The 14416-nt window shown below is 37.8% G+C and overlaps 1 protein-coding gene across 6 annotated transcripts in view; it reads left to right on the forward strand.

Annotated features, from left to right (window-relative positions):
• Positions 1-14416, forward strand: part of LOC130909883 (calcium-activated potassium channel subunit alpha-1-like) — a 108666-nt gene that overhangs the window by 30718 nt on the left and 63532 nt on the right. For all 6 annotated transcript variants that reach the window (XM_057826807.1, XM_057826812.1, XM_057826810.1 and 3 more), the window contains exons 3-4: positions 6773-6834; positions 13501-13594. In XM_057826807.1, coding sequence (XP_057682790.1) covers positions 6773-6834; positions 13501-13594 — 156 coding nt within the window. The remainder of the gene's footprint in view (positions 1-6772; positions 6835-13500; positions 13595-14416) is intronic.

Below are 14416 nucleotides of genomic sequence, written 5' to 3' on the forward strand. Positions count from 1 at the left end.
ATGATAAGTAGTAATGTCTCATCAACAAAGAATACAAGCAATGCAATTGGCTTCATTTACTCACCTCTGACGGAGACACACTGGATATAACAACAATAGATTAGCATAATCGCTAACTAGCTTAGCCTTCCATGATAAGTAGTAATGTCTCATCAACAAAGAATACAAGCAATGCAATTGGCTTCATTTACTCACCTCTGACGGAGACACACTGGATCTAACAACACAAAAGACTATCTAACTCTCGACATTTCGATTCAGCAAGCCAACCTAAGTGTAGCAGTGAACGCTCTCTCTCTCTTGCTCCAATCACTGGCACAGCCTCACATTACACACAAACAAGGACCCAAACGGGACTGCTCATAGTTGCCTGCAAAAATCGATCATCAAATCCCTTGGCAACTAATTTATTAACTGTTTTGAATCCATTAGTTGTTGCAGCTTCGTTAAGATGCTAGTTTAGAAAGTAAGATGTCTGAAAATTGGCAAAAATATTAATTGTTTTCCAAAGTAAAACCAGATTTTTTTCACATGCTACTATGACTTACCAAAAATATAATGAAGAAATCTGATGATATTTACAATTGAGATGTCATACATATATATATGTTATAATTTTAGAAGAAGTTTAACAAGTTTAAGGTGAAGAAGGTCCTAAACGATTAATTGGTTATCAAAATGGATGTCAATTAATATGCTAATCTATTTTTGTCCATAGTTGTCCATTAATCGGTTAATTGTTGCACCTCTTCTTTTGTGTAAATTCTTACAGTGAACTTCAACCGGAAGTTACAAATACATATTTTTGGTTATATACATGTTTCTAAAGTTAAACTTCAAACTCGTAAATACTTAGAACAACAAGTTGTACTCCCCACTAGAGCAATAGCAACATTATTGCTTGTGCTTGTCGCATGGAGCCATAGAGATTTCCCTACTCCCAAAAGAGGAAACATGTTTATTAAAAATTCATGCTGGCTCTCTTCTATTTTTTTGTGACAATGCAATTCCGCATCATGAAGATGAATAGGGGCCACGCTCATTCATTATGGATGTTAGCCGCTCTCTTGTTCTGGGTGGCCTTTTGTGTGTCAGCTCTTCCATGTACGCTTTCAGCATGAAAAACTATTTTAACACTTTAAAAAGTGCAAACACACTGAAACACATACGGTATGATATATTGCGTCTGAATGGATAGCACAATAAATTTTATACCAGTGTGTTTACATCCTAGTGTTGAATATAGATGAAAAACAACACCGTTTTAATCCAGACACAACAAATTAATCATCTGATACTGACAGTATACATCAATTTAATGTACATCAATCTGTTGCTTTTTTATGGGTGAAGGATGCAGAACTGAAAAAAACTAAAGTGTGCTGCAATAGGCACGTTTCCTGAGCGTAACATAGCCATCTTTGATAATTTCTGCTCTGAACTTCTGGTTTAGATAGAACAACATGAAGTGCGGTTGAAGTAAGCAGCGTGTTGACAAAGTTAAAACTGCAAAATCAAACCAGAGGAACCCACAGAATCTCCAAAAATGGATTCGCACGACGTAGATGAGACTCCAAGACTTTCTATGCTGTGCGTGAACTCCTGGAAGCGCCTCTATATATGGTTGGAAGTGGAATGTTTTGATTAGCGACCAGCTAGTAGCTACAATGCGCCAGTGTGGATCTACCTCGCCTTACGCCTTAAATCGGAACCAGCTGCAGACAATATTTAAGGATAGGCTTTAAACCTAAGGATCTACCTAAAACATTGTATGTTTATTCTTATCACTTCGTTGATCATTCAACGAACAAAATTACAACAACCTGTGCAGCCTGTGTTAATGTGAGGTGTAGATTGATACGCCGGCCACTTGAGTGACCAAAATAAGGTGAAATTACAAATAATACTAGCCCTTCAAGCAGGACTGAACGGGCCCTCGCAGTTTTGCGCAACTCAGACGTCATGTCGAACGGCATGCAGGTCGGGGTGGTGGCAGGTCCTCCCCCTCTAATCATCTGATGAGAACCTAACATGCATGAAACTGGGCTCAATCCAAAATACCGGATTTCATGTTGGGTTTGGAATATGTGTGCATCAGACTTTTTGGAGCAGTTTTGTATAAGGTACCGACTCCCCGAATTTCATGGCTCTACGTTGAAAAAAACCTAATAGAAGAGACCTTTTTGAAAAATCCTTTCTGTGACCACTAGTTGGCGCTGTAGCTTTGATGCAAATGACCCCTACAGGCCCCTTCAGGTCATGACTCTGAACAAGCACGGGAAGTTTGTCGCAGATATGTTGTATATCTGCCTAGTTATGACTGTTCAAAATTTGTGGTAAGACAAAATGACTACTGTCTTTTCACTTGCCTGTTTGGACCCCTCTGCTTCAACGAAACCTCAATATTTTTCATCAGGCACCTGGACACATGTCTAAAGGCTCCCCTGATGCAGGTTTGAGGACAATTGTTTTTTTTCCCTCGGAGGAGGAGCCTGTCTAGTAAAAAAGGACGTTTCCTGTTCCCAGCAGGGAGCGCCAGGCCTAATGGGTTATATTTCAATGCAGTCTTGTTCAGGCTGGGATACCTCACATACATGCCAGATATGAAAAAGATTGAACGGTGTCTTAGGGAGATATTATTCTTTTTCTGAATTTGGTGTTTTGCCCAAAAAATGGTCGACTTTGGCACCCCGCCCAGGTCAGGCCCGTGAATTAAAACTCACCATTTTTGATAATTTAAGATCTCATATGTCTCATGAATAGTCTCAACAATTTTGAGGAGGATCCAACTAACTCGCGAGGCGCCAAGGTCTCAAATGTGCACCCTCTAAATCGATAAAAAATTCCTATTCGATCCAAAATACCAGATTTCCTCTTGGTTTTGGAATATGGGTGCAATAATATTACAGTTGTTGAATGCAGAAGGGCTGACATGGATTTTGTTGTTAGGAAATACTACAAGGTATGTACATATAAACAAAAATAGTATGTCATTCTTTTTATTGCAGATATTGATCGCAATAAAACATTGGATAACATGATTCCATTTCTTGTATTATTTAAAATGATTGGTGCATGTGCAAATCAACAACAAAATTTTAACGAAGGTTGAACATACAAGGAATGTGATATCAGACAGCAGAGCTCTGGAGCGGCTTAAGGGAGACTCGCCAAAATTTCACCCGACATTACAGAGACCCTCGGCGACCTCAAGACGGGCTTTCTCCCGCTGTCCTCTGTAATTACAGCTCCAATAATGTATCTTAAAGTTGCTGCAGTTAAAAAGCTCACAGTTGGATCTCGGGATCAAGCTGACGGTCCGCCGTGAGGCGAGCCACCGTCTGTCCCTGCTCCAGCCTCTCGGCCGCACCCGTGAAGAACGCACGTAGTCTTGATATATGTCCATCAACGTACAGTAAGTGCTGTTGTGAGGCACATCACCTTGTCTTCCCTTGCCTAACAGCATTTTCCACCTGTAAACAAACGAACAAAAACTTGTAACGACTGCATATATGCGTTGCCATCCTGAAGTACCGATTAGCAATAGGCTAGCAGCAGATAGCATGTGTTGCAGTCACAGCAGTACATTAGTTATTGTAAATAATATTAAAGATCATCATAATTACAATCATCGTAATAACAATGTCAAAGACATCAAGTCGTTTCATGCGCAAAAGTTTAGCTTTAGTATTTTTTTGAGCACCGGACACATGAAAATGCAGGGATAGGAAGAACATACCTTCCGTAACGCAGCGGCAACATAGCTAAAAAAAAAGACACCCGGTCTTTATGGTGGCACGAGCTTGGTTCCACATTTTCCTTCATGAACATTTTGTCCTACCGTGTCGTGATGATGGCAGATGGATATGGTATTTCCAAATTGTCTTTTTTAAGGGATTTTGATGTGTAATGTTACTCCAGCTCCACTGTTGTTTTGGATGTAGAAAATGTTAAACGGAAGAAATGCGGAAGTACCTCGGAAACTTGTCTATGGCGGAAACTTGTCTATGGCTGAAAACGCGGACAAGACTGAAAAAGCCGTTTCTGCTCTTTCATTCCTCTTTAAAAGAAACTGCTGTATTTTAAGCCAAAACAACTGTTGTTTTTGATAGAACAATATGTCTATATGCAGCCATAGTAGATTAATGGCGCATTAAGCCCCCAAACAATTTTTAATTGTCCGTTTTACCCTGGAAACCCCCGTTTACAGACGTCACGCAACCGATTTTGCTTCAACCCAGCCATAAAACGTATATTATATTTAGGACTGTCAAAATTCTTGCGTTAACGGGCGGTAATTAATTTTTAAAATTAATCACGTTAAAATATTTGATGCAATTAACGCACAAATGCCCTGCTCAAACAGATTAAAATGACAGCACAGTGAAATGTGTACTTGTTGTGTTTTTCGGAGTTTTGGCGCCCTCTGCTGGCGCTTGGGTGCGACTGATTTTATAGGCTTCAGCACCCATGAGCATTGTGTTAGTAATTATTGACATCAACAATGGGGGGCTACTAGTTTATTTTTGATTGAAAATTTTACAAATTTTATTAAAACGAAAATATGAAGAGGGGTTTTGATATAAAATTTCTATAACTTGTCTTTTAAGAACTACAAGTCTTTCTATCCATGGATCGCTTCAACAGAATGTTAATAATGGTAAAGCCATGTTGTTGATTTATTGTTATAATAAAGAAACACAGTACTTATGTACCGTATGTTGAGTGTATACATCCATCTTGTGTCTTGTCTTTCCATTCCAACAATAATTTACAGAAAAATATGGCATATTTTATAGATGGTTTGAATTGTGATTAATTGCGATTGATTACGATTAATTAATTTTTAAGATGTAATTAACTCGATTAAAAATTTTAATCGTTTGACACCCCTAATTATTCAAAATGTCATTTTTATCTTAGAATCACTAATTGATGTCTAATATTTTGTTTACAAAAAAAAAAAAAAAAAAAAAACCTTTAAAAAATTATTCACTCACATATTTTAAACTTTTAAACAAATTACGTCACAATGAAAAAAATGGTGTCTGTAAAAAAATCACGGATATCTACCTTATAACTATCACTTAATTGTAGTCTTTTGTTACTGTTGCATTTTCCCTAATATTTTAAATTATAAATAATTGATCCAAACAAAGAAAAATGGAACAACCACATTTAAAAGGGTAAATATATGAAAATAAAAATCTCGACCACTCCTTGATGTCTGCAATTTCTGCATCGCGACCCTTGTTATATTACCATGTTTCACCCATAAAATCCCCCAAAAATCCAGCTGTGGCCATTCACAGCTGTGTCTTGGCAGTCAGTGATACATGCTACATGGAGTTTTTGGATCGAAACCAGGTAAGTACGTGATAATATCTCGTTAAAGTCATGGTGTCTTTAATTCTGCTCTCACCGCCAGATAGGGTTTCGCAGTTTTTTTTTTTTTTAATGCCCTCCTGTTCAAAATGTTTCTTTCCCCAGAAAATTGAGATTTTAAGCTTCCCAATGATGTATCACACATGCATATAAGACAATTTTGAAATGTGGCCAAATTGGGAGGTCACCTGAGTGTTTTCCGCCCTGTACTTCCAGTTTTCAGAATTCTTCTTTGGTTAAATTTGTGGTAGCAAACGAAATCATGTATTGCCATCTAGCAGCTCTTAATGGAATTACACAGAAAAATAGAGGAGGCAGAACAAAAAAGTTGGACAAATTGTTCACAAAAAGCTGTACAAATTATTGCTGCCTGCTCTCCTTTTCAAAAAATGTTTGGATGTCTATCACTGTCATTGACATTGTAGGCTGATTCTAAAATCTAAATTTTCATGTTTAATTTATTTGAAGGAATGTGGTTTTATAAAATTACGTCTTATAATTTGAATGGGATAAACCGTATTACCGTATTGGCCCGAATATAAGACAGTGTTTCTTGCATTGAATTGGACTGAAAAGGTGGGGGTCGTCTTATATTCGCAGTCTAGACATTATACCCATTGATGACGCTAGATGGCGCCAGATATCATTGAAGCGATGATCTGTCATGACAGATCTCCGCTACTCTCAAGTTTAACCAGTTTGCATTATTTTATTGCAATGTTTTTCCTTATTCAGATTTGTTTCACTACAGTTACAGTTAGACTTCACTTTGATGGTTAATGCAGTTATTGCAATTTTGTAGTTTTATCACAATAGATTGGTTTATTTACATTTCAAAAACCAGAAGCCATTCATTTACGAATGTGATTGCACTTACATATTTAAAGGTTCAGATATTAAGATTTGAATGAGGCAAAATAACATGCTTTTTCTCTCAAATATATTGTTATAATCATTTGTTTCAGATGTACCGTCATTATTTTCTGGATAAAAATTAATTTGGTGTTCAAAAAGTCTTTTTTTCAAACTTGAGTCTTGTAATCAGGGCCGTCTTATATTCGGGCCAATATGGTATTACCTTTTTAAGCTAATTCTTAAAATTATTCTTAAACTGTTAGCACAAAGGCTTGTGTGGCCTCCTGTGATGTTGGTGCTTGAAAGAAGACGCCGCTGTCCTTCACCTGGCAGATTTATTTACACTATCACATGTAGAAGGAAGTGAGCAGTTCAATACATTTTGCTCAGTTACTACCAAGACTTGCTAGTGAATAGTTAACAATTGGATGCACACCTTCTAATTCAGAACCTGGTAACTTCTTGAAAATGGCACTCAAATTTTAACGCCGATGTCAATTAGGTCAACACCAATAGACGTTTTGTCTTTCAGGTGGTGCTCGTGTTTGCCCTCAGCATCGGCGCTCTGGTCATCTACTTCATCGATTCTTCAGAGTGAGTAACTTTTTCTTTCACTATATACTGTTTTAGCGTCTAGTGTAATACTTCTTGAGTGAAAAAGGTCAAAACTGGCAAGGGAAAGTCCAAATTCCCTGTCCTGGGTGAGAACAATTAGTCATTAGACGACAAGAAGTAGAGAAGACAAAGCAGGAAGTAGCCATTAGGAAGCAGCGGTGACATTATTATGTGAAGGAGGCTTCAATTGGGTTGCTCACTCATGTCGATGTGACGGTGTCCGCTTTCACGCTGCGCTCTCGTTACCTTTTCACCTGACGAGCGCTGAACTTTCAAACCTCGGCTCGTTTTTCACCTCCCGACCTGCTTCGGTTCTGCATTTTGTTGAGCACAAATCCAGTTTCCTTCCTGTAATTAGGTCGGTGCCCGATGACGGACACAGTTCGTCTGGCTGGAAGCCACCCAGCAGAACCAGGCTGCTCTAGTTTTGATATCATGGCTTGTATGATTTCAAATCCAATTGTGGAGTTGTACTCTAGCTTGCAGACTCTTATTTGTCATTACGTGGGGTGTAAGATAGGGTCGATCGTGGTTGACTTTTGGAAGAAGGAGCGGGGGACACTCTGGAATGTTTGTCAGACGCCAGGCAATCGCAGGCAACATCAGGGTGTAAAGCCAATGCAGTGTTATTTTTGGCAGCCCTTTTTGGCAGCGCTTTTAAAGTTTGTCTTAGTCTTTTGGATGGAAATACTTATTAGTCTTAGGCTAAGTTCATACCGCAGGTCTTAATGCAAAAATCCGTTTTTTTTTGTTTTTCCGACCCGAAGGATGCATTAACTTGATGGTCTGAACGGGACAGATCGCATAAAAGTGGACCATTTCAAATCCGATGTGAGTGACTTTCGCATGTGGTTTAAATCGGATCTGGGCCACATTTTTCCAGTGGGGCCGCGGTCTGAACTGTCAAGTCTGCCTAAACAGAATTAATGCAGCAATTACGTCGGTAAAGAGCGAGAGCGGCAGGCATGGACGGTAGCGATGTAGCTGTTCATTTGTGTTAGCGACTAGCTTGAACTCTGCTTTTACGCAGGAGGCGGGCTTGACACAAGTCATGAAAAAAGAATAAAATGAAGAAAAGGATAAACCTGATAATGCTCTGTTTTCTTTCTGTGTGCCAAATAACCAATATTTTAGTATTGCTTACATGGTCAGGTCGAGTCAGGGCAAACTGACACACACATTAGGCTTATGTGTGTGCGTCACACACGCACTGTGCATGCATGCGTTCTATCAATCCATATAAAGTTTGAATATAAGACTAAACGGGGATTATTAATGTCTGTTATTTGTGTCCTTTGGAAATCAAAATATGATCGCCCTGGAATGACGTAAGCCCGCATGTGTAGTCAGTTTGCTAAGCACGTGTCAGACTGCAAATTAGTGCGTAATACTTGAACGGGCTTAATGGACAAAGGCAGTCTGAACGGGCATGCCAAAAAACAAATACGTCAAAAAAAAAAAACGGAATTGTGCATTAAGACCTGCAGTATGAACCAAGCCTTAGTCATATTTTAGTCATATCATCAAAATATGTCTTAGTCTAGTTTTAGTCAACAAAGTATCGTACAAATTTCGTCTAGTTTTAGTCGACAGTTACTCAAAATGTTTTTGTCTGTGAAAATCAAAAGTTTTAGTCCAAAAAGAAATAAAGGTTTCCAACAATTTCAAATGAACATAGACAGACGAGCACATATTGTAGCATCTACAAGGACAACGCCAACTTGGTGATGATAATACATACTCAGTAAAAGCAGTACATTATTTTCAATTAAAGACAGTGAGAAGCCCTGAACTGTATGTATAAAAAAAAAAAAAAAAATGTCAGCGCGTTTAAGAGGATACTCGCGACACTAAAGTTGATGCTAATGCTAACGCTATACGAACGCGGCGAGTTACGTACATTTAGTGTGAGATGATCACTCAGCACAGACCTTTAAAGGCTAAAGCAGCATTGCATATTCTCTCTTGCCAAGATAAGAAAACAAATCTTATCATCCGTTTCCAAACAAGCAAGATGGAGCGTAGCCTAACTTCAAACACATTCTAAACTCCGGCGAGACGAGTGAGGGAGAGGCGCAGCACATCTCACATAAGTGACACAACCCAAACACTGCTACGATGCAAGCTGACATATTCCACTTACAATACGAAAATTTCACGCATTGTGAACATAGAAACAGACAGACAGAAACGGTCGCATTTTCGTCTCGTCGGACGAAAACTGGCATTTGTCTCAATATGTTCTAGCCTCCCAAGCCATGTTTTTAGCTCATCATCGTCGTGGAAAAAATTGTTAGTCGACAAAATGTTTTCGTTATCGTCATTATTGACGAAAACAACAATGATGCCAGCTGACTTTAGGTGAAAGATGGAGACTATTGATCCCTCATAGCGGAAATTCGGGCATTGCAGCCACATTAGACAGTGTACAATCAAATGTATAACATATAGACAAATGATAAGAACTATATAAAAAGGTTCATACAAATTACCTACAACCCTTAGCAAAAAGTATGGAATCACCAGTCTCGGACAAGCACTCACTCAGACATTTTATTATATAGAACAAACTCAGATAAAAAGCTTGTGAAAATAATGAATTCGTTCAAAAGTGCAACTCCTTGGCATTCAGAAACACTTAAAGAAATGAATAAAAAACATTGTGGTGGTAAGTAAATGTTACTTTTACACAGCAGGCGCAGGGAAATAAATATAGAATCACTCCAATCTGAGTAGAAAATACAGACACACCCAGTCAATTTCCTTTCCTTAATTGGGCCCTTGCCTCAGATTAGATCTGCTCGTTAGTCAGCATTTAAAAACAGTGCAGTTATCACTCCTTGGAGGGCTGCTGGACCAAGTGGATTCACAAGAATCATGGCTCCAAAAAGAGAGATGTCTCTTGAGACCAAGGAGAGGATTATCAAACTTCTTGAAGAAGGTAACGCTACACGTATGGTTGCCAAAGATGTGGGCTGTTCACAGTCAGCTGTTTCAAAAATCTGTACCAAGTGCAAACAGCATGGCAAGGTTGTTAAAGTTAAGCGTACTGGTAGACTGAGGAAGACATCCAAACGTCACGACAAACAACCAAAGGCCATATGTCTTGAAAACAGAAGATGTACAACAAGACATATGAAGAAGAAATGGGAGGAAGCTGGAGTCAAGGTATGTGACAGAACTGTGCAAAATCGCCAAAAGGAAATGGGATTTTCATATAGGAAAGTAAAGGGAAACCATTATTGACACTTAAACGGAAAAGAACAAGACTGGAAAAGGGCTAAGGAGAGGCAGTCATAGATGGTGAATGGCTGAATGAAGGTTATTTTCAGTAATGAGTCAAGAATCTGCATTGAAAAAGGTGATGATGCTGGAACTTTTGTTTGGTGCCGTTCCAATGAGATTTACAAAGAAGACTGCCTGAAGAAAACATCGAAATTCCTTCAGTCCTTGATATGGGGCTGCATGTCATTAAATGTTTAACTCATTTGCTCCCAAAAATGTATAAATACGTTCTATTTTTAATTGTTTCAGTGTCCCAAAGGCATATTTATACGTCTTTTACTTAAAAAAAAAAAAAAAAAAAAAAAAAAAGACATCTCTGGGTCATGATTCAATTTAGCTCCAAAGCACAAAGCTGAAAATCCATTTTAAAACAAAACTGGCCACTGGAGGGCAGTAGCGCATTTGGTAAGACCCGCAACACGATTCAACGGCAACGAACAGTCAAGCCGCACGGCCGAGCGCCAGTGGAAGACATCCGAATGGATGCCAGGCGGTGGACGACCGAGCAGAACAACCGGTGGGACGCCCGGGATGCCAGGCGCTGGACGACCGAGCAGAACGAATGGGACCACTAGTGCAGCGGACGATGCCTTTGAGTCCGTGCTGCTCGTGAGCAGAGCCCGCAGAGACTCGAAAAAATTAATCTAAACAGACGGCGATGAGGGAAAAGTTTACCGGCTGTCGCGGCCAGAATAGCATCATCTTTCAGTTAGTTATGTGTAAATATATTGTTACTTTGCTATCAAAAGCTCTATTTTTCTTGTTGTTTATCTTATTTTGTAAAAGGAAACATTATTCAGATGTTTGGGATGTAACTAAAGCAAAAAATAGCTGTGTATAAGTGTTATGTTTGAAATGTATGCTTTCACAAAAAGCACAATTTCTCCGTTTTTTCATCAGAAATTGGAAAATTGCTCAAACTAAGCTATTTTCTAATGCTGGTTTCTAAAGAATGGAAAAAGATATGAACTAACGTTTTTTTCTGCTGAAAGATGAGAGTCTAATCTTTTAGTTCTTTTAGTTCCATGTTTTGTATAGCAACAGAACAGAATTTTCTGTGGGCCTTGCAAAAGCAGTCAAAATCCAGTAAAACGGCCGGGAGCGAAGGGCCTTGCTCCGGTGAAAATGGCTGGGAGTGAATGAGTTAATAAATGCACAAGTTTCCATTGAAATTTTAGACAGCTTTCTTATCCCTTCAATTGAAAATGTTTGTGGATAAAATCAATCATTTTCCAAGATGACAATGCATCATGCCACAGAGCTAAAACTTTTAAAGCATTCCTTGGAGAAAGACCCATCCAGTCAATGTCATGGCCTGCAAATAGCCCAGATCTCAACCCTATTGAAAACCTGTGGTGGACTGTGAGATGTGCTTTAATGCTTTTGCACAATAACAGTATTAACAATATTCACAATAACAGTATTAACAATATTCACAATATTTACAATAGTTATTGCAATTATGTGTGTTTAAAACTAGGTGTTATGATTGTTTTCTCTATTCACTTATGCTTTTTAGTGTTTACACAATGGAAAGAGTAAAGTTTCTGTTTTCAGTAAACGTCACCATAATGTTTCATTCTAGTTTCTGTTCTCAGTAAATGATACAATCTCGATAAAACAAAACTTACGCATGTGCAATGAATGCTCTCCAACTTCTTAATAAAAGGCTGCGCTCCTCAGGGGTTAGATTAGATAAGCTTGTTGTGAGCCACATGCTCCGCATCAACCTTTCTCCTGACGGCCGTTAGCGTAAAAGCTTTATCTTCGTCTCAAGTCTGATTCTCTCTCCGCCCTCCCTAAGGTCCTTTATTATTTTCTTAGTACAATAGTAAGTTTAGACCCAACATGGACATTGAAAAAAAATGTTCCACAGCAAGGCTCTGACCTGCAAGGATGATCTGGCAACTGCAATCAAAGAGAGGTGGCACCAAATTGATGAAGAATACTGTTTGTCACTCATCAAGGTGATGCCTCAGAGATTGCAAGCTGTCATAAAAGCCAGAGGTGGTGCAACTAAGTACTTGAGATGTGGTTTGATTGTTATTTCTTTGTTTGTTCCTCATGATTACATATAATTTTCCTCAGAATTGAGTAATTCTATATTCATTTCCCTGCACTTGCTCTATAAAAGTAACATTTACTGACCACCACAATGTTTTTTAGTCATTTCTTTTAGTGTTTCTGAATGCTAAAGAGTTGCACTTTTGAACTAATTCATTATTTTTTCAAGCTTTTTATCTGAGTTTGTTCTACATGATAAAATGTCTGAGTGCACGTCCGAGACTGGTGATTCCATGCTTTTTGCTTGGGGTTGTGCGACTAAATTAAGTACAAGTGGAATCTAACATGACTGCAGATCGGCACTATGTCAGAAACATACAAAAAAAGAGTACCAGTCATTGTCATTGTACATGTTTTAAAGAAAAAAGATTTTTATCAAAAACTCATGACCACTCTTGTGGAAAAAATGTATTGTAATTGGAAAAAAAAAATTAACAACCAAATTAAAAAAAAAAAAAAAAAAATTAAATAAACCAGCTTCTTTTTAGAGAAAAAAAATGAACATTTGACTTAAGACTTGGGGTTGGGTAGCGTGGCTCAGAGGTTGTGGGTTCGATTTTCTGCCCTGGTGACCTCGTCTACGTATCCTTGAGCAAGGTACTAAACCCCGCTTTGTCCTGGTGCTTTGTTGAATGACGATATAGTGTCAAAGCTCTTTGAGTGCCTTAACCCTTTGTTGCAGTAAAAGTATAACTTTACCTCCCCACCCCAAAAGGTTAAAACTTAAAACATACTAATTCTTGCAAAAACATGAAAACTGAAAAGCTACTTTAATAATGAGGTGCGGCAGATATTTTTTTCCAACTTTTACACACTGTCTCAGCCTTAATTTAGGGCGTGGTGTCCAGTGTGATCAGCATGGAGTGATGAAATAAATGTAGCATCCTACTAACTTGTGCCTGGTTAATGATTTCTCTTTATTTGTGCCAGATACAAGCGTTTATAGAGGGTGAGGCTTCCCGACCACATTTCTTACGACCGCCTGACATCCTTCTGCGAGCAGACGTGACTTCTGCATGCCCTTAAGCCTTAAACTGCTGCTTTCAACGCCACCACCCCAAATAAAACACGGCGTGGGGCAGCGTTTTAAGGGTTAAATATGCACTTAATTCCAATGTCATGCTTGCGAGTGCATGCGTTATGTTACCATTGGACTGCACTTAATGATTAAGTAGCACTTCTTTTTTGACGTCTTTTCTGGGAAAAAGACGACTAATTTTGGTGATCGTGAATCGGGATTGTAGCTTTTATGACGGTGCTGGATTTGGACTTTGCTATGCTTTGTGTGTCCCGTAGCCCCATCGAGTCGTGTCAGAACTTCTACGAGGACATCACGCTGCAGATCGACATGGCTTTCAACATCTTCTTCCTTTTGTACTTTGGCCTACGAGTGAGTTGAATCCAAAATGTCCTAATTTGCCTTTAGATAAGATTTGTTCCAAGTTTGTAACTCAAAGCACTTGCATCTTTGATCATGTTTTCCCATTGGAATGAATGGAATTGCTGTTAATCTCCTCTAGCCGTACCTCCCCGAAGACAATTTTATAATGTCTATTTAACAAAAACTAATGGTGTGTGATATTGCAATTCATAAAAATGTACATTTATGACAGAATTTGAAGTAATGTAAATATTTAAAGCATTTTTGCCTTAAAATAAAATAAAATGAAACGGTTGTTCTGGCATCAACAACAATTTTTTTTACTATTATATATTTTAAAAAATTTATTCAGAAAATTTATTTGAAAAAAATACTTATTTTGGATTTTATTTAACTAAAATGTGTTTTAATTAAAAAAAATTAATAATAGGGTTTGCTTTTGTTTCTCATAGAGATATTGACTTACAGTATGTCATGAAATTTTAAATGAAATAATAATTTTAAAATTTTGAATTAAACTATATTTTGTAAGTAAATCTGAAATAAATGAGTTATGGAGCCATAAATCTGCTGTCAACATAAAACAATGCATCAGAAATATTTAAAAATACAGTAAAGTGATCCCTCAGCCCCCCCAAAAATATTTTTTGTTCAATCTATTTATTCAAATTTATCATTGGAAAGAGATACATATAAGACATGTTTTTTTTATTTTTTATTTATTTTTTAAATTTTTTTTTTTTTACATTTTTCCCCAAAGCATAATTAAAAAAACTTTTATGTATATGTATTTTAATAAATGGATTTTAAGCACTTTAAATGTAATAATTA

Source organism: Corythoichthys intestinalis, chromosome 21, assembly GCF_030265065.1.
Source record: "Corythoichthys intestinalis isolate RoL2023-P3 chromosome 21, ASM3026506v1, whole genome shotgun sequence".
NCBI lineage: Eukaryota > Metazoa > Chordata > Actinopteri > Syngnathiformes > Syngnathidae > Corythoichthys > Corythoichthys intestinalis.